This window comes from Cololabis saira, chromosome 24 (genome assembly GCF_033807715.1).
Source record: "Cololabis saira isolate AMF1-May2022 chromosome 24, fColSai1.1, whole genome shotgun sequence".
Lineage (NCBI taxonomy): Eukaryota > Metazoa > Chordata > Actinopteri > Beloniformes > Belonidae > Cololabis > Cololabis saira.
Window position 1 is genome coordinate 19,157,222 of NC_084610.1, and position 24,120 is coordinate 19,181,341.

General features: G+C 34.5%; 2 protein-coding genes across 2 annotated transcripts in view; both read right to left on the reverse strand.

Moving 5' to 3' along the window:
• Positions 1 to 8,246, reverse strand: part of ical1 (islet cell autoantigen 1-like) — a 30,795-nt gene extending 22,549 nt beyond the window's left edge. Inside the window, exons 1-3 of the mRNA XM_061715510.1 lie at positions 8,164 to 8,246; positions 5,033 to 5,060; positions 3,089 to 3,263 (exon numbers count right to left, since the gene is read on the reverse strand). Coding sequence (XP_061571494.1) covers positions 3,089 to 3,263; positions 5,033 to 5,040 — 183 coding nt within the window. The 5' untranslated portion in view covers positions 5,041 to 5,060; positions 8,164 to 8,246. The remainder of the gene's footprint in view (positions 1 to 3,088; positions 3,264 to 5,032; positions 5,061 to 8,163) is intronic.
• A 3,321-nt stretch (positions 8,247 to 11,567) lies between these two features.
• wdr12 (WD repeat domain 12) lies at positions 11,568 to 22,570 on the reverse strand. The gene is made up of 13 exons (XM_061715596.1): positions 22,408 to 22,570; positions 21,388 to 21,482; positions 19,777 to 19,871; positions 19,570 to 19,676; positions 18,637 to 18,752; positions 18,400 to 18,554; positions 17,061 to 17,106; positions 16,890 to 16,975; positions 14,596 to 14,736; positions 13,365 to 13,470; positions 13,145 to 13,277; positions 11,854 to 11,926; positions 11,568 to 11,770 (listed from the first exon to the last, which is right to left on the reverse strand). The coding sequence occupies exons 1-13, from the start codon at positions 22,446 to 22,448 to the stop codon at positions 11,693 to 11,695; spliced, it is 1,272 nt and encodes a 423-aa protein (XP_061571580.1). The 5' UTR covers positions 22,449 to 22,570; the 3' UTR covers positions 11,568 to 11,692.
• Positions 22,571 to 24,120: the final 1,550 nt, after the last annotated feature.

Genomic DNA, 24,120 nt, shown 5'->3' on the forward strand with positions numbered 1-24,120 from the left:
TTAAAGGCAAAAACATGAAACATGGCACCAGTACTCTCGTGTCAAACAAAACATTCCTTTTTTGGGGATAAACAAAAAAATAACCAAAATTTGTAATGTAATGATGAAAAAAAAAAAACATAAATAAATAAAATTTTTAAAAAAAATAAAAAAAAATCGATCTTTAGTCTTATGAATCAATTTTTAGGAATTAATATGAGAATCGATTTAGAATTGGGAAATCGATTTTTTCAACACAGGCCTACTTAAAATGTTTCTTCTCTTATTTATAAAGAAAGAAAAAAAAACATATTGAAGAAGCTCACAGGATACAAAGCGAAAGGCAGACGAGGAAAATGCAGAGACAAAAACCTGACTGTGTAAGGTCATCACATGTACGGCTGTGAAGCGACTGAAATCTAATCTGCTCCGGTGGTTTCAGTGCTCTGCTGATGGAGTGAGGAGGAGAGGAGGAAGAAAAGCAAACAGATAGTATGAACTCTTTTCTGGATCTTTCTGGATGTTGGTGTGAGTTAACGGAGCTCTTGATCTGTTTGGCGTTTCTGTCTCAACACTGTTAGCTGTTTTCTGGCTTCTGTCTCATGATGGATGAATGAAGGAAGAACGAGAGAAGAATGGAAGAAGAGGCCCAATCTTGTTCCAGAGCTAACACAATGCTCACACTGTGTTCCCAAAACTTCCATCCATTATCTATACCCACTTTTTTCTGTCCCAGCTCTCTCTGGGCACTTTTTGAAACGCTATCATGTCTCGGAGGACTCTGCATATTCAGACAACCTCCTGTGATCAGAATCTTTTCAGAATAACCCACCTCTCAGACTGGGCCCAGAATAAACCGGTTAATTATAAACTTAATAGTAGTGTGAGCATTAGTTAAAATTATAAAACGGTAAATTAATTCTAAATGAAAAACCAATCTCATAAAAGTGTATTTCTCCACTTTTTCTTAAATACAATTACGAAGCAATGCATTTACTTGTGTTGAAGGGTTTTACACTTGTTTAATTTAATTTTTCAAGTTCAAGTTGCCACAAGTGGTTAAGTGCTGTGCTTTCAACAGCGGCGATACTTCAACTTCAGTGTTTCCCCTACCCTTGCATAGGCCTGGCAGGGCTGCCAGGCCAACGAGACCCCCCGCCAGGCCTAAAAAAAAAATGTAATATGCCAAAAATAAGATGCGTATCCATTCATTCATAAATCAATGATAATTTACGTTTAGGAGCTGTTCTGCAACAGGAGTCAACCTGGTTCGTTGCCTAGTAACGATGCGAGTACCGCTGCTGAGAGCGCGGGCACATTATTATACATTAGTTTGTAGCTAGCCAACTATGGCGCCGTCAAAAAAAAGAAAAAATATTGCGGGCGACAAACAACATGATATAAAGAAATGTTTCTGCCAGACTCCGGAGCCACGGAAAATAGATGAAGGGAGAGTAACAGAGGCAACAGAGGAAAACATGACAGGTGCAGGTGAGACGGGAGAAAGAGGGGCAGATTGCAGTGGAGAGGGGGGCTGCTCAATTACCTTTAAGCCTGATTTATGGTTCCCCGTTAAATCGACGCAGAGCTATCGCCGTAGGTCACGGCGTAGCCTACGGCGTACGGTGCGCGTCGACGCGTACACTACGTCGTAGGCTCTGCGTTGGTTTAACGCGGAACCATAAATCAGCCTTTACCATCGCTGACACCGGTCCAACTGCCGACCCCCGTCTGACTGGTGACCCAGTAAAAAACAAAGCATTTAAACACAGAACATCTGGCTGGGATCCCGAATGGCTTAATAACCATAAATAAAGCCCTTGGTCGTACCACACTCCCCCTGGTAAATTTCCAATTTGTTGTTTAGCTTACATTTTTGTTCTGATTGAGGTTCTTTTTTTGGTAAGCAATAATGATGAAAATAACATAGACAATAGATTGTCTTTCCACTAGAACCACTGAAGTTTAATTTTTTCCCCAGGCATTGTCAAATGCATGTAACTCTGTTATAACAAAATGGGAAAAAGAAAATCTTCTACAATGTTTAAATTATTTATAACTGATATAATCTCAATTGTGAATAGGGATGTTTTGTCGCATATGCCGTCAGCACAAGCAGCCGTTAAAAGAGGACCAGAGGGTTTTCATAGAGATCCCTCTGAAATATCTAGAAAAGATGTGCTCAATGCTCATATGGGGTCAGACCAGCACACTGCAGCCTTTCAGGCCCATGACACTTTGGTTAAAGGTTAGATTAAGCCTAATGATTTCATTGAAGTGATATCATTCAGCAATATAGGCCTACAGTGATTTTTAATGTGAAACTTTGTTATATTGCTGCATGTCACATGTCCAATATGCTGTCCCACGCGTCTCGTCTGTTTAGGGTTTTTTCGGTGTGTACCACCGGGCCTGATAAAAAAATTCTATGGGAAACACTGAACTTGAAATAAAAAGAGGAACAAACAAACAACACTCCCATGGGTTGCTGAGTAACAAGTAATGGGGGTCATGGAAAATTAGAGGCAGTGCTGAAATGATTACTGGATTGATGAAAAGTAGGAATAAAATATTTTCTGGCATAACATTCACACAGAACTAGTGATTATATTTGGGGAGGACATTGCATTTAATTGGGAAGAACTCTTCTTTGGGCTTGTACGTTCAACCACTGTAAGTTCTGAAACCAAACACTTATTTGGAATACTGAGCTTAGCTGCAAGAAAAGCAATAACAAAGAAATGGCTTAAGCCAGACATCCCATCTATAGATGAATGGTATAATATAATTTATTACATATTTGTGATGGAAACAATTACTTTCTTAATGAGGCTACAGCAATCTAAATTCAAAGACATTTGGGAGCAATGGAAAATGTATATTTCCCTGAAACGCCATGCACTTGTTTAATTTTCTTTCCTCTTTTAAACAAGATTCGTTTATGTATCTATTTTCTTGTATTACTACAATAGAAAACACCCCATGTTCATGTGTTCTGTTATAATGGGAAACAAAAATAAAATTTAGAAAAAAAAAAAGAGAAGTAGTAATAGTTGCTTTTTTTTTCAGAAAACATTGGAGAAGACGTGTTAAATGTGTTCGTTCCTACCTCGAGCTTGGCGTCCAGGTCAGCGTCTGAAGCGACCACGTACTCGTCCTCCTTCTTGCCCGTGGCTTTGATGAGAACCTGCTTGGTCTTCCAGAACTTCTTCTGCATGCGGGCCATGACCGAGCTGTCGTCCCCGAGCAGAGCGCGTCCCCCGCTCAGCAGGTCCCCTGCAAGCCTGCAGGCCAGGGAACAGCTCCATCAGGGACAGCTGTCTACAGAGCTCATATCACAACAACAGCAGCTGGATTTCTGGAAGAATATACAGTAGCTGCTGTTGCAGTCCACACTTATTTCAATAAGAAAACAAGTGTGGACAGCATTCAGGAAGGCAAGTTTATTTGTATAGAACAGGGGTCTGCAACCCAAAATGTTGAAAGAGCCGTATTGGACCAAAAACACAAAAAACAGATATGTCTGGAGCCGCAAAAAATGAAAAGTCTTGTATAACTGGGGGAAGATTTTTTTTTTCATTATGCACTTTGAGTAAAAAGTCGAAATGTTGAAAAAAAAAGTTGAATTGTCAAGAAAAAAGTCAAAATTTCGAGAAAAAAAGTCAAAATGTCAAGATTAATGTTGAAGTACAATCTTGAGAAAAAAGTCAAAATGTTGAGAAAAAAGTCGAAATGTCGAGAAATAAGTCAAAATTTCGAGAAAAAAGTCGAAATGTTGAGAAAAAAGTCGAAATGTCAAGGAAATAGTCGAAATTTCGTGAAAAAAGTCGAATTGTCGAGAAAAAAGTCAAAATTTCAACAAAAAAGTCGAAATGTCGAGATGAATGTTGAAGTACAATCTATGTCTAGAAAAAAGTTGAAATGGCGAGATTAGAAAGGAAAGGAAAAAGGAAGAAAAAAAGAGAAAAAAAGGAGAAAAAAAGAAGAAAAGAGAGAAAAAACGAAAAAAAGAGAAAAAAAAGAAGAAAATTGGAAAATAAGGTCAAACATTTTTTTAAAAGCTCCAGGAGCCACTAGGGCGGCGCTAAAGAGCCACATGAGGCTCCAGAGCCGCGGGTTGCCGACCCCCGGTATAGAACAATTCACACAAGGTAATTCAAAGTTCTTTACATCAACATTAAAAGCGGCAAGACACAATTAAACAGTAAATAACAATCATCCTGATGTTGACCCTACTTGTATAAGATGTCACCTGGAGCCTCTATGTGACATATGTTTTGGGGATTCACGTCTCTGACAACATTTCCATGCCTTCTTGACCATTTGTCATGTAATTATTGAACCCAATCCTATGACTGCTATATTTGGAGTTCCCACGGATGATGCACCAGTTACTCCTTGGCTCCTCAAGCCAATTTTATTGCATTTTGTTCTCTCATAGCCCGGGGACTTATCCTCCGCAATTGGAAATCTGACAAACCCCCAACATTCACGGAATGGGTCAAAGATGTGATATATTTTATACCTTTAGAAAAGCTCGGATACGATAGATTGAAATCTCACCAAAAATGTATTAAGGCCTGGTCCCCTTTCTTAGAATTCATCCTTACGCTGTCTTTCGATGATGTAGCTTAGCATTTATTTTTGTCATGTTTTAGTGTTACTTGGATGTGTGGAAACCCTCAATTGTACTACAAACTGACAGATGTTTGGACTAATGTGTAACCCTTAACCGTCCATGTGTTATTCATCTATGTATTTATTTTATCATCATTATTGTTGTTATTATTATTCATATTATTTTATTTATGTATTTTATTTTATCTTTTTTTCCCTTGTTTACATATTCTGTTTTATTGCTATTATCTTCTTTGTACGTGGGAACCGGGGAGGGTGGGATATATGTGGGGTTGTTTGTCTTAAAAAATATTGAAAAATCTTATCAATAAAGTTATAAAAAAGAAAAAAAAAACAGTAAATAACAAATAAAATGAAATAAAATTATAAGAAAAGAGGTAAAATAATAACAAGTACAAGCTCAGCACCAACTTACCCATCCATCACGGGATATTACACGTTTCCTGTTAGGAAAGCAGACAAAAAAGAAAGAGTTTAGGTCAGGTTTATACAGAGAAATGGGGATTATTTGGAGACGGAATCATGTTTTCAGTGTTTTTAGGCCTCATAAAAGGTTCTCTCACAAACATATACGACCACATATAAGTTAAACCGGCACTCGGTGTCTTAAAGTTAATGAAATCATAGGGGAAAAAAACTCCTGCTGGCTTTCCATCATCATCATCATTTATTTAACTCAGGACCATGATCACATGGAGCACAAGTATACAAACGATTGTACATTTATAGCAAGTGGCGGGCTGTACATGTTCAATTAAAATACTCAATTTGGCTAAATAAATATCATTTGAACAGAGGAAGGACATTCTTCAGTATACAGGCTTAGAAAACCTTTTTTTTTTTTTTTTTTACTTTCTAACTGCTTATATATTAATGGTCAATACCATGTTGGTAAAAACCTAAGGCATATGGGCAAAGACGTGACGCTTACTTTTTCTGTCCGATGGAACTTTTTACCTAATAATAAACATAAAAATGAATAAAAAAATATAACATGTATGTCTAATACGTTCCTTCTACATGTGCCCACTCTTATTTTATTTAAACATGTTGGTTATTGGTCATTTTCTGCCATCTGAAGTGTGAAAACATCATGTGGGGTGACCGTCCGGCCTTGACTTCTGTTTGGACAACTGGTTTTAAATCACATTAAAACAATTTAAAAATAATGCTTGCCCTATTGGGCATACTTTCAAACTTGTTTTAGATTTATTGACAAAGTTATGGAACATTTGTACACACATTTCAATCATAATACACAAACTAATCTTGTCCGAATATGTTCATTGTCTGAATTATCATCTGGGGTGACCATGAAAAAAATACAATTGAGGGACTTTTATATTGACAATCATCTCAAAGAGGATGTTGCATCAGCCAGTTACTCCATGAGGGTCCCAGAGAGACAACCTGCAGGTCAGTAGTCTCTCTCTCCTTTACAAATAAATCCTCTTTCTAACTGCTGCAGTGTATACGTCACATTTTGATATCATGTGGGGTGACCACCCTAAAACTGTAAATAATTAGTTTTATTTGCAAATCTATATTTTGAAAGTAAATTTGTTAGTGATATGTGGTGAGAAGTAGCTAGCTTAGATCATATAGCTAACTGTTAGCCTGTTATATTTGATTAAACTTGAAAGCATCATGTGGGGTGACCAACAAATGGCAATTCTGTATCAAATTCAAAATTGAATGTCTATCAGTTTTGGTTCAAATATAAATTATTGGTATAGCATGCATAAGTGGATACACTTTGTACACATTTTAAATCAGTTTTATGAATTTTAGAGTAAGTAAGAGGGTGACACTGCCATTATGGATAGAATGTATTTAAAAAGGGTTTTCAAAAAATGAAAGGAAAAATGTGTCTATCTTTCTTGAACAGTTAATTTAATTACTGATACTTATTAAAATATACATTTTGTTACGGAAATCTATTAAGTTTGAGATAAATGGTCGCCCCGAATGACGGTTTAAAGGTTTAAAAACACTAAAATACCTTTGTTTGAAGTTTTCACATACATGTATGTGTACACTACATTTCAAATGTTTGGAAAATGGCCAAAAATATCTTTATTTTAAGTATTTTAAAAATGGGCTACTCAAAGGCCTTATACGTCTTTGACCCATATATATATATATATATATATATATATATATATATATATATATCATATATATTTTAACATATCATATATTTATTTTATTAATACATATATATACATATCTATATATATATATATATATATATATATATTAATAAAATATATATATATATATATTTATATGCATTTTTTATATTTAATATATATCATATATATTTGAATATGTCACATATTTATTTTATTAATACAAATGTGTGTGTATATATATATATATATATATATATATATACACACACACACATGCATTTTTCATATATAATATGTATCATATTATATATATTAATATATCATATATTTAGTTTATTAATATATAAATATACACATTTTATTATTATCATTAGGCTCAGAAATACTTAAAGAAATACCTACTGATATGCATTTTGCCCAAATGATGTGGGATGAAATGCATTACTGACGATATATATATATATATATATATATATATATAAACATTTTTAATATATATCATATACATTTTAATATGTTATATATTTATTTTATTAATACATATACATATATATGCATTTTTATATATATATACACATACATACATTTATACATATAAATATATTTTTTATTATTAGGCTCAGAAATACTTAAAGAAACGCCTTCTGATATGCAATGTGCCCAAATAATTTGGGCAAAACAATCAGCAATTTTTCATACTATACACTAATTTGTAAAAATATATGTAATTTTTACAAAAATAGCCTGTTTAATACAAGATGTAAGCTCTATCATAAATATAATATAATATAACTATGATATAAATAGGGATTTTTTTTTGGCAAGTGGGGTGGGCAGTAAATTAGTAGGGGGGGCCATGGCCACCCCTGGCCCCCCTCTCACCCTGGTGGCGCCCCTGCCTGGAACAGCTGCCAGCTGTTTCCAGCTGTTTCCAGCTGCTGCTTCACCAAATCCACCTGCTTATAACCAAGTTAGAACCCGTCCCTGTACGTTATCCGGGGCTGGGGATGGAGGGAGGCTCGAAGAGACGCAGAAAAGAAATAAAATGTAACACAGTAGTGGAGAGTGAGGATCCACCTGTACCTGGACCAGTCAGTCAGCTGAACCAGCAGGTGTTCAGTTTCAGATAAACGCTGCATTCAGGACACACAAATAACCAGCCGTACCAAGGTGCGACTATTTCTGAAGACTGGTTGACTGATAATGTGAGGAAATAGGAAACAAGCGTGACCGGAGTCGATAAAAGAGACAAAAACGGATGTAAAAGGATCTTGTGTGCTAGCAGCAGTTTAGCTAGTAGCAACACATTTTTACTGATATTTATTGCAGCGGTGGAGTAATAATAAACAAGTCCGGGTTTTTTTCTTCTTCCTCTTCCAGACACTATAAGACTAGATAAATAAAGTGCTACCTTAGTGTTGTCCAGCAGTGCGAGCATCTGTGTAAGGTCGGCTAAGCAGGTTCTCCTTCGACAGCCGACACCATCTGATCAGAGAAGCAGGATGTAGCTGCTGTAGTGGCGACGCTCGGCCGCATGGGTCGCTGTTCACCCGCCATATTGGATGTGGCAAGACTGCAATGTAAACTAATACAAGTAAATTGACCTATTTTCATAAAACGCCTTTCTACAAAGAAATTTACGTTTTACGTTTAATTTATTTATTCACACACGCACTAATATACTTGGGAAACAGTTAGGCACCAAATATAATATATTTAATTTCCTCAGAAGGCAAAAATAAGAACTTTATTGATCCCTCATAGGAGTAATTCATATTATATCAGCTATAGAGAACAAGGTAGTGCCGAAAAACAATATATATCCCCAATCACAAAAATAGAGACATATTTTTTCATCAACAAAATAAATTTAAAAAAAATCAAATAACAAAATAACATATTTGAACCATTTTTCCGACAATAAAATGTAATGGAATGTATAAAAATGTAAAATATGCTTTGTTGATGAGAAAATATGTTTATCTATTTATTTTCTTTTTCTTTTCTTTTTTTCTATTTATTTCTTTATATATTATTTCTGTAAGGGGGGATTTATATTGTGAGGGGGATTTATATTGTTTTTCGGCACAAGTAGAAAAAAGATTTTTTTGTTTGTAATGAGAAGATAAATCTTGTCCCACTGGCAGATTTTCCTACTATGTTAAGTGAAAATTGTCAAATAAGTTATTTTTCTGCTGTTATTTTTCTGGTGATGACTCTAAATGTTGAAATAGCAGTAAAACCACATTCATTGATGAAATGACATAAGGGATGGAAAGGGGGGATGGCAGTTTTACAGGGGGGATGGCAGTTTTACAGGGGGGATGATTTGGACCGTTTTTATTTCAGGGGGGATGCCATCGCCCCTCAACTCTAGTACTGGTAGTAGCGACGCTCGGCCGCAGGGGTCGCTGTTCACCTGCTGCTGTAGTAGCGAAACTCGGCCACAGGAGGTCGCTGTTCCCAGTTTATCCCAGTTTAAAGGAAACCAGAAGAAAACTTTTTCTTTTTTTTATTTAAAATACCTTTATATACAAACAACAAGGCATCAAACTTTATATATGTAATTGTATTGTTAACAATATTGAAGAAGAATTTAAGTTGTTTTGGAGGGATGTGCAGTTTAGATTCTTTGACTTTGACAGGATTAAGCCAAAACCGAATGAAACATTCATTATTAACCTCATCATACTGTTGGCAAAATTTCACATTCACAAATGTAAATTTACACATAGAAAACCCTCTTTTGTTGCTTATTACAATGAGCTCAAACAGTACATCGACTCCATTAAATTTTCTCTTAATCAAAAGGCGATCAAAACTATTAATATCTGTGCTCATTTTAATGTTTTCTTGTAAACTCTTATCCCCCTGGCATGAAATGTGATTTCTATGTTCTGTTGAAGATATATACAGGACTGTCTTAGAAAATTTGAATATTGTGATTTTCTGTAATGCAATTAAAAAAACAAAAATGTCATACATTCTGGATTCATTACAAATCAACTGAAATATTGCAAGCCTTTATTTATTACTTACAGCTTAAGAAAACTCAAATATCCTATCTAAAAAAAAAAAGAATATTCTGGAAATCTTAATCTTAAACTATAAGCCATAATCAGCAATATTAAAATAATAAAAGGCTTGCAATATTTCAGTTGATTTGTAATGAATCCAGAATGTATGACATTTTTGTTTTTTTAATTGCATTACAGAAAATAAAGAAGTGTATCACAATATTCTAATTTTCTGAGACAGTCCTGTAATATGTAAACTTCATGTTTTTGTGAAATAAAGTGTTTGAAAAAAAAGGCATCAAACTTTATCAAAATGCTTCAAGAAACAGGTGCATTTGAGAGAAAACAGAAGGAAAAGAAAATAAATAAAATGAAAAGGAAAATAATGAAAGGGGTTAGGGCTTATCCAATAAATTATACTCAACAATTATGTTCAAAAGTTGTGTTGCATTTCTTTTTGTCATGAGTTTAAGAGCTTTAGAAAAGTGAAGGAATTCCTTATGGAAAACACAAAATATAGGTTTCACTTTCATATACTTGGATTTGTGGATATGGAATTTACCCAGAATTATATTATTAATCAGAAAGTCATCATTGGTATTGTCCACTGAAAGTCCAAAAATAATAGCTTTTCGTGAGAAGTCCTGCAGATCAAACACCTTTGGGAGAAGCCAGTCATGTATATCCTGCCAAAGGGTATTAGAATATATGGTTTCAAATAATAAATGAGTGGTTTCACATTCATCACAAAATACACAGGTATTAGTTTCAATACCAAATCGCTGTCGCAACAAATCACTGGATGAGTTTTAAAATGGAGTTCTTTTGATTTGGGAGTAATTGGAAATTTTAAGTATTTTGTTCCTAACATGGTGATGATATGTTTGGGGTAAAACTGTAAGATTGAATTTCTGTAAGATACCGAGAGGTATGAGATGAAATTAAACGTATTTCTACCGGTAATTGATTTGTTTGGAATTTTAACCTCATTAAAGTCACTGCCACCAACCAAAATTTGTGGAAAATGAGGGTTGATAGTAGGATTAGCTAAAACACTTGATGCTGGATGATGCTGGATTGGTGGTTTTGTTTTTGTTTAGTTTTTTAAAATTAAGTTTATTGGAAAGTGTTGGGTTTTTTTAAATTGCGTAATTTGTAATCTGTTTTTTTTTTTTTTAATTATTACATTAATTGAAATTTGATTTCTTAGGAAAAAGGGACAGATAAAATAAGCTTTAGTCTTCTTTCTGATCCCTTTCATTCAAGGAAAGAGATTTGTTGTAATTATATGTACTGTTGTTTTTCTTTTAATGAAAGAAATAAAGAATAATGGTGGTGGTGAAAACCCGTAACACTCAAAACTAATCTTGGATTAAAATGTTTTATTAATTAGGGGTTGCTTTCTTCAAATGTCTGGGAAAGCTGTGATAGTAATCTGGATGTATTGGCTCTTTCCAGCTAAATCAGAAGAGTGAGTAGTGACAACTCGTCATTTTATCTCATCCATCGTCAAAACCAGTTACAGCAGGAGGAAAGAAGGTACCGTACTTATTTACAAGACCAGTTTCTCTCCTGTGAGCATGAAACACAAGGAAGTTTGTTATGTGAAATAACTGCAAATAGGAAATACACCGTTTTTTTTGTGTGTATATAAATAACACAAGCTGGACATGTTAAGTATAAGATCAACATAGTTGATCTGATTTGTGAGCTACTTTTCTGACAGCATAACTGAAATGATGAAGAGCAACCCCGAAAATACCAAAATAAGTACTCTTGAATGAAACTGAAAAGAAGGCAAAATTAATTAATACTTTATTTGAATAACATTGAAACAAAGACAAGCCAAGAGGAAATTTGTGTAAAATCTAAGGTTTTTATCCAATACATCCACATCCGTGTCCCGTCCCCTGCAGTGTGTCGCTACGCCCCTGCATCCGTCTGACACGCTGAATATCTGTACGTGTACAGCTTGTTATCTGCACCTCCACTCAACATCAGCTGAAAACAGAAAAACAGACACGCGTTAGAAATAAAAGAATGTCTCTTTGTCCGGTTGAAATCTGGAGAAACCCGTTTCTTACGCCGCTTTCTGTCCAGTCCACGCAGAAGACTTTGTCCTCGTGAGCTGCCAGGTCATACAGAGGAGCCTTGTAGCTGAAGGATGACACATTTATGTTCACGTTAGATTTGTCCAGTCATTCCAACATTTACTAAACTATTAAAACTCAACTCAACCTTTATTCATATAGTACAGTTTAAAACAACTGAGTTTGACCAAAGTTCTGTACAGTTAGAAACAGCTGAATAAAAAAGGCATATATTACAAAGATAAAATAAATAGTAGTCCTGTGTTGAAAAAAAAATAGATTTTCCGATTCTAAATCGATTCTCATATTAATTCCTAAAAATTGATTCTTATGTCTAAAGATCGATGATTTTTTTTTTCATCATTACTTTACAACTTTTGGTATTTTTTTGTTTATGCCCAAAAAAGGAATGTTTTGTTAGACACGAGAATAACTTGTACATGTTTTTGCCTTTAAATATGTTTAAAGGTATGAAAACGTTTTCAGTTACGATTGCATAAATTGTCTATATTTCATTACCTTATATACTGTCTTGGTGTTACATTTGGAGAAAATGCTAAAAACCAAATTCTCAAAAATTAAAAACCGAAATAGACCGATTAATATGTATTTATTTATTTAATTTTGGCACAAAAAATCCTCTTTTTTTGTGCCAAAACTAAATAAATACATCATTAATTAATTAAAATGGGAATGAAATATATCATTAATTAATTAAATGTGTCATTAATTAATAAAAATTAGAATTAAATATGGCATTAATTAATTAAAATACAATTCATTTTAAGTAAAAAAATATATTTATTATTTCAGCATTTAATTAATTAATGACACATTTAATTAATGATTTCGTGTTGTGTGTAAATCTTGAAATGTAAAACTGCATTAAATGAATTAATGCCACATTTAATTAATGATTTCGTGTTGCTGCGTGTGAATCATGAAATGTAAAACTGTCAGTTTCACTCACTTTACTTAAAATGAATTGTATTTTAATTAATTAATTACATATTTAATTCTAATTTTAATTAATTAATTACACATTTAATTAATTAATGATATATTTCATTCCCATTTTAATTAATTAATGATATATTTCATTCCCATTTTAGTTAATTAATGATATATTTCATTCCCATTTTAATGAATTAATGATGTATTTATTTATTTAATTTTGGCACAAAAAATCCTCCATAGACACGTGTGCGAGGGGATTACTCCCCTGACTTGTGGCTGCAGCAACGTTTCATCAGGGACATCAGAGGAAAAGCACATCTTCACTCACCTCCTTGTGTCCCAGAGTTTGACCAGGTTGTCCAGGGAGCCGGAGACGAGCTGGTGCTCGTTAGACGGCGCCCACTTGACGGCGGTGACCCAGCCGGTGTGGGAGGTGAGAGACAGCAGCACCAGAGCGCCGTCTGCCACGCAGGAGAGGGGTTAGTGGGCACGAAGAGGAAAAGAAAGGAAAAGAAGGTACTTTTGTGGTATTTTGGACGCAGTGGTACCTTTGACGCGGGGGTCCCAGAGCCTGATGTGTCTGTCGGTGCTGCCTGAGGCCAGCCGTCGACACAACGGGGAGTAGGAAACACAGTTAAACACTTTACTGCCCATCTGTGGAAACAAACACAAACCAGTGAGTCTTGTTGTTGAAAATACTGCATACAGATTAGGAATGGGCGATATTTTACCGTTCACGATAAACTGTCAAAAAAATTCCCCACGGTAAGAATTTGTCATCTCGCGGTAAAAACGATTAATTGAGGAAATGACAAAGAAAGAAAGAAAGAAAGAAAGAAAAAGAAATGAGCAAGAAAGAAAGAAAGAAAGAAATGAGCAAGAAAGAAAAAGAAAGAAAGAAAGAAAGAAAAAGAAATGAGCCTGAAAGAAAGAAAGAAAGAAAGAAAAAGAAATGAGCCTGAAAGAAAGAAAGAAATGAGCCTGAAAGAAAGAAAGAAAGAAAGAAAGAAAGAAATGAGCAAGAAAGAAAGAAAGAAATGAGCAAGAAAGAAAGAAAGAAAGAAAAAAATTAGCACAAAAGAAAGAAAGAAAGAAAGAAAGAAAGAAAGAAAGAAAGAAAGAAAGAAAAAGAAATGAGCCTGAAAGAAAGAAAGAAAGAAATGAGCCTGAAAGAAAGAAAGAAAGAAATGAGCAAGAAAGAAAGAAAGAAAGAAAAAAATGAGCAAGAAAGAAAGAAAGAAAAAAATGAGCACAAAAGAAAGAAAGAAAGAAAGAAAGAAAGAAAGAAAGAAAAAGAAATGAGCAAGAAAGAAAAAGAAAGAAAGAAAGAAAGAAAAAGAAATGAGCCTGAAAGAAAGAAAGAAAGAAAGAAATGAGCAAGAAAGAAAGAAAGAAAGAAAGAAAAAAATGAGCACAAAAGAAAGAAAGAAAGAAAGAAAGAAAGAAAGAAAGAAAAAAATGAGCACAAAAGAAAGAAAGAAAGAAAGAAAGAAAGAAAGAAAGAAAGAAAGAAAGAAAGAAAGAAAGAAAGAAAGAAAGAAAGAAAGAAATTCCGGTTGATGACACCTTTTGTAGTGGTATTTTTTTTATCGTTATCGGGATAAATGCCAGAAATTATCGTGATACATTTTTTTAGTCCATCCCGCCCATCCCTACTACAGAATTAAATTTGCTCAGAATTTTAACCGCCGGCTCTGCTGAAACCACAAACAAAATCATAAACAATTAAGAGACAATTATTTACAATCTCTCCAGAATAATCAGGGTTTTTTTTCTCACCAACGTGGTCTTCATTCCTCCAGTCTCAACATCCCACAGGCGGATGGTGTGATCCCAGGATGCACTGCAGACTTCCTCAGCGTCACTCCAGAGGACGGCGGACACGGCCTCATTGTGTCCAGATAACGTCATCAAGGGAGTCTGCGAGAGGACGATGAGACGCGTTATATTTTATATATTTATTAGGGCTGTCAAATTATTCTTTTTTTTAAATCGCACATTTATTCACACATTTTTTTTATGTTTTTAACACTGTTAACAACATGAGAAAGGGTAAATATGCTTGCTTTATGCCAATGTTTATTCAACTTTCCACAAAAGCAAAGCTTTTGACCTGAATGTAACATTCCTTCATAAATACAAACACAATGTAGTCCCAACTTTACACTTGTAAAGATTAACTTAACCCTTGTGCTGTCTTTGGGTCAAGGGAGGGTGAGGGGAGAAAGAAGGAATGAAGGAAAGAAGGAAGTAAGGAAGAAAGGAGAAAAGAAGGAAGGAAGTAGGAAAGGGAGTAAGGAAGGTAGAAAAGATGGAACGGAGGAAGGGAGAAAAGATGGAAGGAAGGAAAGAAGGAAGTAAGGAAGAAAGAATAAAAAAGGAAGGAAGTAGGAAAGGGAGTAAGGAAGGGAGAAAAGATGGAAGGAAGGAAAGAAGGAAGTAAGGAAGAAAGGAAAAAAGAAGGAAGAAAGTAGGAAAGGGAGTAAGGAAGGGAGAAAAGATGGAAGGGAGGAAAGAAGGAAGTAAGGAAGAAAGAATAAAAAAGGAAGGAAGTAGGAAAGGGAGTAGGGAAGGGAGAAAAGATGGAAGAAAGGAAAGAAGGAAGTAAGGAAGAAAGGGGAAAAGAAGGAAGGAAGTAGGAAAGGGAGTAAGGAAGGGAGAAAAGATGGAAAGAAGGAAGGGAGAAAGAAAGGAAAGAAGGGAGGGAGGAAGGAAGGAATGGATGAAAATAAGGAAAGAAGGAAGGAAAAGCAAAGAAGGTAAGGAACGAATGACGGAAGGGAGGTAGGAAGAAAAAGGAGTAAAGGAGGGTAAAAAAGGAAAGGAAGAAGGAAGGAGAGAGCATGGCAGGAGGAAAGGAGGATAGAAGAGTTGGGTCATTTTGACCCAAAGACGGTACAAGGGTTAAGATTCCTTGTTTTTTTAAGCAGCTCAATGAACAACAATGAACGATATGCATCACAAACATTGTACAAAAAGTGCATTGGTCAGTTAAATGTTCCATGTAATTATGTCTATCCTCATATGGAGGAAAATAAAAGGCTAAAAAAATATCCCCTTCTCCTAATTAGAATCAAAACACCTTTTTTGCAAGCTGCTATCCAGCGTTGTCTGCTTTTGACGAGGGGGGGAGCTCTCTACATCTCTGTGTGTTTGGTTGAAAGTGGTATTTAAGACTCGACGTACTTCCATGGTAATTCATTTCAAATCGACATGCAAAAATGTTTAGTCTTGTCCAGCGAACCATCTGGCATCTTTTTGAAAGTGAACTGGCCGTTCAAGTCCCTTTCATTCTCCATCTTTCCTCACTTTTCAAAAAAGTTCACGCAGTAATCCACCATACTTTTCCTCAAGCTACGGTGCCGTCGACCGCCAGAAATTATAGAATGCGCTTTTCTTTTTTTTATCCTGCGTGTTAATCGTGCGTTAAAAAAAATTGTCGGCGTTAAGACGACGTTACGTTAATGCGTTAATAACACGTTAATAACGCGTTAACTTTGACAGCCCCGAATATAAGACGACCCCGATTATAAGACGACCCCCTCTTTTTCAAGACTCAAGTTGGAAGAAAGACTTTTTGAACACTAAATTCAATTTTTATACAGAAAATAATTACAGTACATCTGAAACAAATGATTATAACAATATATTCGAGAGAAAAAGCATGTTATTTTGACTATTTGAAATCATTATCTTGAAGTTTGCATCATAACTTCTCCTCAGCTGCCGGTTTACCTGCCGAACTTCCACCCTCTTTTCTCCAGATTGTCGCTACGTTTCTCCACTTTCTGTTATCTCTTCTCTTATTTTCTTCTCTTTTCTTTCTTATACTATTTTTTATTTTTCTTCTTCGTGACAGGGGTTGGCTTTGTCCTGGGGAGTTAAGTTCAGCATTCGCTTTAAAGAATATCTGGCACCATCTAGCGGTGTGAATGGGTATAACGTCTAGACCCCGAATGTAAGACGACCCCCACTTTTTCAGTCTTATTTCAATGCAAAAAACACCGTCTTATATTCAGGCCAATACGGTATATCGGAGCAGCCATCTGCAGCTCTCACAGCCGTGTACTCACCCTGGTGAGGCCCAGCTGCTGCGTCTTCTGCTTCTTCCTGGGTCTGTCTGAAGGCTCCTCCACCTCCTCCGCCTCATCTGTGGGTTCTGGCACCAAAAGAAAGCAGCGACATGAGTTTAAGCCTTTAGTTCAGGTGTGCTGCAACAGCGGGCTCCGTCCTTCTGCACTCACCTGCTGACCAGATCTTCAACATTTTGTCCCAGGAGCCGCTGCAAAACTAAAGAGGAGGGACGCAAACACACAGAGGGATTAAAACAAAAAAATGTTGTGCTTGTGTTGTTCTCTCATATGTAAGTCGCTTTGGATAAAAGCATCTGCTAAATGACAGTAGTAGTAGTAGTAGTAAAACAACAAATAAAAAATGTTTTACCACTAGGACTGTGTTGAAAAGATCGATTTTCTGATTCTAAATCGATTCTCATATTAATTCCTAAAAATCGATTCATGTCTAAAGATCGATTTTTTTTTTTTTTTCATCATTACAACTTTTTGTTTATGCCCATTATTGTTGGACATGAGAATAACTGGTGCCCTGTTTTTGCCTTTAAATATGTTTAAAGGTATGAAAACATTAACGTTTTCAGTTGTAATTGCATACATTGTCTATATCTTTATGCTAAAAACCAAATTCTCATAAATAGGAAAAAATAAAACCGATTTCATACGGCCTCTGTTTGCTACCCTGGATCTGTTTGGTAATTATGTGTTGAAAAAAATTGATTTTCCGATTCTAACTCAATTCTCATTAATTAAATAATTAAAAAACAGATTTGTATGTCTAAAGATCGATTTTTGTCATTATTACATTTTCACCCGGTGAACTTTAATCCCAGTAGTCTCGTCATTTAATTCACATATGCGCTTTTGAGCTGTTGCAATTTCTTTATTTTTTGGCACTTTAAATGGATATTGAAAGGCATATTTGAGTTATTTATTTCACACAAATAACTTTTGCCATGTTTTTGCCTTTAAATATGTTTAAAAGTATGAAAACATTAAAGTTTTCAGTTGTCATTGGTTTATATACTTTTTTGGGGTTAAATTTGCATAAAATGCTAAAAACCAAATTTTCAAAAATTAAAAACCGAAAAAGACCGGAAATGGAACAAATAAAAATGGAATGTGAGAAAAAATAAAACCGATTTCATAGTTCCTCTGTTTGCTGCCCTGGATCTGTTTGGTAATTCTGACCCACACGATGTTTCTGAAAGTAGTTCTATCAGCATTCTGGGAGCTGATTGGTCCTTACAGCATCATTAGCTGCCAATACTTGCTGTTGAATCTCAATATAATACTAGTATTAATATGTTGCAGAACTACAGTCATATAATTCATGCAACAGCTGAAAAAACTATTTTAATAACACTAACCCAAATCAATATCGGAATCGGATCGAATCAAAGCGTGATAATTGATTCTGAATTTTAAGTATCGGAATGGAACTGATTCTTGACATTTTGAATCGATCCCCAGTCCTAGTTACCACCTTTTCCAGCAGCGACAGCTTTACCTTTGACCCGGTGGGGTCCGTGGAAACGGCATCCACACTTGCTGTGTGGCCTCGGCAGCAGTGCCGCGCCTTCAGCTTGTTCCTCTCAGAGTTCCACTCCCACAGCAGCACGGTCTGGTCCAGGGAGGCCGTCAGGAGCAGAGACGTCAGGCCGTCTGCACGCAAAACCGCCCCCAACGTTTGAAATCACACGGAATACTAATGCCAGAGAGAATATGTGACCGCCGGCCTCCTCACCTCTTTTGACCCAGGCTACGTCTTTGACCACGTCCGAGTGTCCTGCCACCGTCATCACCGCCTTGCCTTCTGCAGACCAGATCCTGGCCGTCTTGTCGTAGGAGCCCGTCAGGATCCTGCAAAAAGGTGCACCACAGTTAAAGCGCCACAAATATATTAAGAAAAAATACAAGAAAACAAGACGTACTAGAATAAAATCACCATTTATGCTTGTACTAACGCTAACCCATTTTTTTTGTTTCATATGCTGATGTTTTCTTAAGTCAAAAAAAGGATTAATCACATTTTGCTTCTCTGTTTACCATCATTTCTGACTAATAAAACATCACATGTATAGAAATGACAAGAAATACAAAACAATCAGATCATATCAACAGGTTTGTTTTCCAGCTGTGAGGGTCTCTGTTAGATTTGTCAAAACTGTTTATTACAATGTTTTAAAAAGAACAAGGAAAAAGTAGAAGAAAGGGGATGAATTTTAAAAGATATCTGATGTTGTCTACTACTTTTTCGAGATCCACCTAATATTACTCTTAAGAGGAACAAAAGTACAAACTGCTGATAGATAGATGCAACACTTAATCTTTTTTCTGGTGTTTTTTTAATCCATCAATTTTTTTTACATTAATAATAATAATAATAATAATAATAATAATAATAATAATAATAATAATACATTTTATTTATTGGAAAAAATTTAAATTTGAAAAATTGTTTCATTTAAATGTAGCCAATTTGCTTCCTCAAGAAATTTAAATTAGTAATTAAAATGATGTATTATCTGTGTACTTAGTATTAAATGTGCGTTACAAACATCTAATTCAATTATTTGCTGCAAACATAAAAAATTAAGCCGTCTAACAAAATAATTAGTTTTTTTGTACGTTTAATAACGATAAAACCTTTTTTTTCTATTTTAATTGGTCGTCTTACCACTCAGCGTCTGCGTCGATGGAGCTGATCCAGTCATCGTGCATCATACACTCCTCGGGCTCCGGAGCTGTGATCTTTTCCACGTACTCTATCTCCACCACGTCTTCCTAAAAGTGTAGGGGGAGGTGTACTTTGAAATTACTGCTTCTGTCGATGGAGTAATGTGCACAGAAAGTATCATGATGAATGCAACTTGTGCGCCCGTACCGTTGAAATCCCCTCCGTTTCCATGTGGCTGGATAGCGGCGTTCGCAGGAACTGACCCTTGACCAAGAAGTCAAACTCCACTTTACTGTGAGATGCTGTAGAAATAGTACATGGAAATTAAAAATTGTTTTATCTTTTTTGCCCTTTTGGGTCATTTTTTGGACAAACAAATCCTCTCAAAAAATAGCAATAAAAAAGCTAAAACATTCATATTTCTTTCACGTTGTTCTGTTCAAAATTTTTACTCAACTTCAATCTGAAACGAAACTAACAAATATTGGACTATTTTCATTATTTTATTCCTTTTAATGCCAATTTGATTACGTGAAAACACTGCTTTATGGGGGAAAAAAAACAACGAAACTAATAAAAGGAGTTATTTTACACACAGTTTATGTTTAAAGAAGTCCTTAATATATCAAAGATTAGAAAAAATGTTGATTTTAATGCATTGTTGATGGGACTACTACAATAGTTTCGTTCAAGCTCTCTTACCGTGAAGAAATTAAAAGTGTTTCATGCATAGGCCTGTACTTGGACATTTGTGCAATTGTTACGCCCACAGAGTGCAAGCTGACTCATAGGGTGACATATTTTAGAAAATCATTTATTCTGAAAGAATACATAAAAACGGAAATGTGAGTTGGCTGATCGTCAGTGGCTTTTACTGGTCCCAGTGTTAATAATAAAATAATAATAATAATAATAATATATAACTGCCAACTGAAGAATTCAGTGCAGCCACAGCTTATAAACCCCCAGGTGGTCTCTTGCCTTTTATACTCATAAAATAAGAAATGCTTAAAAATGAATGGGGGTGTCTGTAAATATGCAATATAAGAGTTAGATATAAAATAACATATTTAAGTGAGCAGGCAATTATATATAAATATATATGTATATTATTTATAATTTCTCTGGTATATCATTTATTGATAATACTCAGGGATATTTATATCTATAATGCTCAGGTATAATATTGCAATGAAGTGGTGTAATATTTTGTAATAACAGGTATATTTTTTGAGAAAGTAAAGCTTGCTGTTAAATGTATTTATTTTTATTTTGTATTCAAGCAGAATTGAAAAAGAAACAAGAGGTAGGACCTCATATGTTTTTTTTACTTCCTCCTATTCCTTTTCGGGCATGAAGGTTTATTTCCATTTGATTTGTTTAATGACTGTTTATTTGTATTCTTTTCTGATGTTTTGTGTATTTTTTTTCTTTTTTTATTTAACATGCTCGAAATAAAGATTTCAATCAATCAATCAATCAAAAAAATATCCTATGTGCCACACAATCACCTGGTAAACAGTCAAAAGGACATTTTTATCATTTTTCTCCAAAATGACCCAGAATGCATGATTATATTGTCTAAAAGCTGGGTTTAATTATATGGTTTTAATCAGACTTTTCTTTTGTGCATTATTGACCCGATCCAGTGTGGAAATGTTTAAATCTGACACTGAAAATCAATGTTACTAATCTTTGGTATATCTAAAAACTAATATTATAAAAAAATAAAATTTTTAAATAAATAGATGAGTAATATTTGTGTCACAGTTGTGTCCCACATGCTGATGCTAAAATACAACAAACCCACAAGTTTACCATTGTGTGCCTCCAGCAGCTTGTTGATGATGTTGCTGAGGTCTCGTACTTCCGACGCAGCCGGGATGGAGAAGGGGACGTCTTCCACAACATACCTGCAAACACACAAACATGTGCTTTAGTTATTTATTTATCTATTTATTTATTTCAGATCCCCCTTAGTTGCTGCCTCAGCAGCAACTATTCTTCCTGGGGTCCAACAGTACAAATATAAATTTCTATAAAACTTTTACAGCACAATATAAAATGTTAGTTAAACAGAATAAAACAAAGTAGATAACAAGTACAAAGAAAAATAACTAAAAAGAAAAAAAACAAGACAAAAAAACAAAAACAAATAAAAACTAAAAATAATAATAAGCAGAAAACAATGAAAAAAATGAAAATGAATTTTCCTAAATGAAAAAAAACAAATAACAACCAAAAACAGATAGATTAAAGATAAATCCAAGTACAACTAAAGATAAATAAGTGCATACTAAATGAGGCAAATACAAAAACAAATATTAAAATTAATTACAAATTAAATTAATTTTAAAATTTTTAATTTTAAAAATTAAAAATAAATAAATAGTGAAAATAACAGGAAACGGCACAAAACTTCAGCAAAATAAAATACTAAAAATTGAAATCAAATGCATAACAAGAAAATATGTTTATTTATATAACACCTAACTCAATTAAATCAATAAACTAAAACCATTAGACACAATCTAAAACAACCAGTTTATTTTGAACTTCCTTTCTTAGTCTCCTCTTGAAGAATATTATATATAATATTTATCATATTCTTATCTTTAATCACACATTGAGTTATTAGCATTAACTAGCGCAATCAGACAAACTATAAATCAACTGAGAACAGCCACATGCGGACAATATTTATTATATCACACAGCTAAAAAGGCATCAAGTGTGGTAAAAAAGAATAATTATTGTCCATGATAAAGTGGTACATTTTAAGGCTAGCCACGCAGCTAGCCTTTCCTCTTAGTGACTTTCTAGTGATTAAAGGCTCACCTTTTGTTGTCCGTGAAGAACCTCGCCTGTAACTGCGACATTTTTGATTAATGGTGTATTTCGCCTACAAAACTAAGGTTCTTGGAACAATCAAACACGTATAGAAGTGTTCAGCTCCACTTCATAACATCCGAGCCCCGTGCAGTCCGGCCATGTGGTGAGCAGCCAGGCATCGCAGTCGAGCACCGAGAACAAGTCGATCCACGCGTCGGTCAGGGCTCTGCTAGTAATGCCTGGCTCCCCGTCGAACGCTTCAATCTCAGCACAAGGGGCAAACAGCACAATCAAACCGCCAGGGGGCGACACACACTCAGCGGCGGAAAATCAGGACACAATGAACTACAGAAATACAGGACTCTCTCAGAAAATTAGAATATTGTGATAAAGTTCTTTATTTTCTGTAATGCAATTAAAAAAACAAAAATGTCATACATTCTGGATTCATTACAAATCAACTGAAATATTGCAAGCCTTTTATTATTTTAATATTGCTGATTATGGTTTACAGTTTAAGATTAAGATTCCCAGAATATTCTAATTTTGGGATATTTTAGTTTTCTTAAACTGTAAGCCATGATCAGCAATATTAAAATAATAAAAGGCTTGCAATATTTCAGTTTATTTGTAATGAATCCAGAATGTATGACCGTTTTGTTTTTGTAATTGCATTACAGAAAATCACAATATTCTAATTTTCTGAGACAGTCCTGTACATTAAAAAGAGACACAAACTTAAGGCCTTGATGGCTTTTGCATTGGTGGAGAGTCTAATGGTTCTAATATATTGTTTGACATCATTTTCAAAAATACAAAAAAGAGACTTTTGATTAATATAACGGGATTTGTGAATTAACCATTTTGCCAATAATATAATAAGATTAATGATATAAAATTGTTTTTTTTTAACAGATGGATAGTCAATGAAGCCAAACACAACATGTTCAAAGCAAAGGGAGAAATGTGGTTCAACACAAACACAAATCAAATTACAGACATTGTTCCATAATTTTGTAGTGAATGAGCAACTCCAAAATAAATGAAAAACATCTTCAGGGGATCCTTCACAGAAACAACAGACAGTGTCTATGTCTTTTTTGAAACACTGAAGAAAAACTTTACATGGGAAGACTCTGTGAATTATTTTAAAAGAAACTTCTTTCATTTTATTAGTAATGAAGTATTTTGCAGGTAACGACCAAATCTTTTTCCAGTCAAAATTGTCAGCTCATTATTCCTTCCAAGTCTCAGCTGATCTGCATCATTTGATGTAAATTAATCTAGAAGACGTCACGCACACAAGTTCACCTTCATTGTTTCATCATGAAAATAAAAAGCCAACACTCTGGTCATGCTCTTGAGTGCATCTTTGTGGGTTATTTCACACACATGAAACATTTGATTTATAGAAAAACATTGTGTAAGTTAACTCTACCCAATTAATATTACTACAAGTGATAATACCAAGTGAAGTAAAAGTAAAAGTATCAGACAAATACATCACTACATGCAGTAATAAAAAAGATAATAAAAAAAACACTACAGGTCTGTAAAATGCTTTTCTGTCCATAGTTTTGCTTGCAGTTGTATATAGCTATTTCATATAACTTTTGTATATAGTTATTTTAATTAGTTTTTGTATAAAGTTGTTGCTTAGTGTAAATGAAACTTTGAGTTATTATGCGTAAAATGTGTGGTTATTTAAATTTGAAGTTT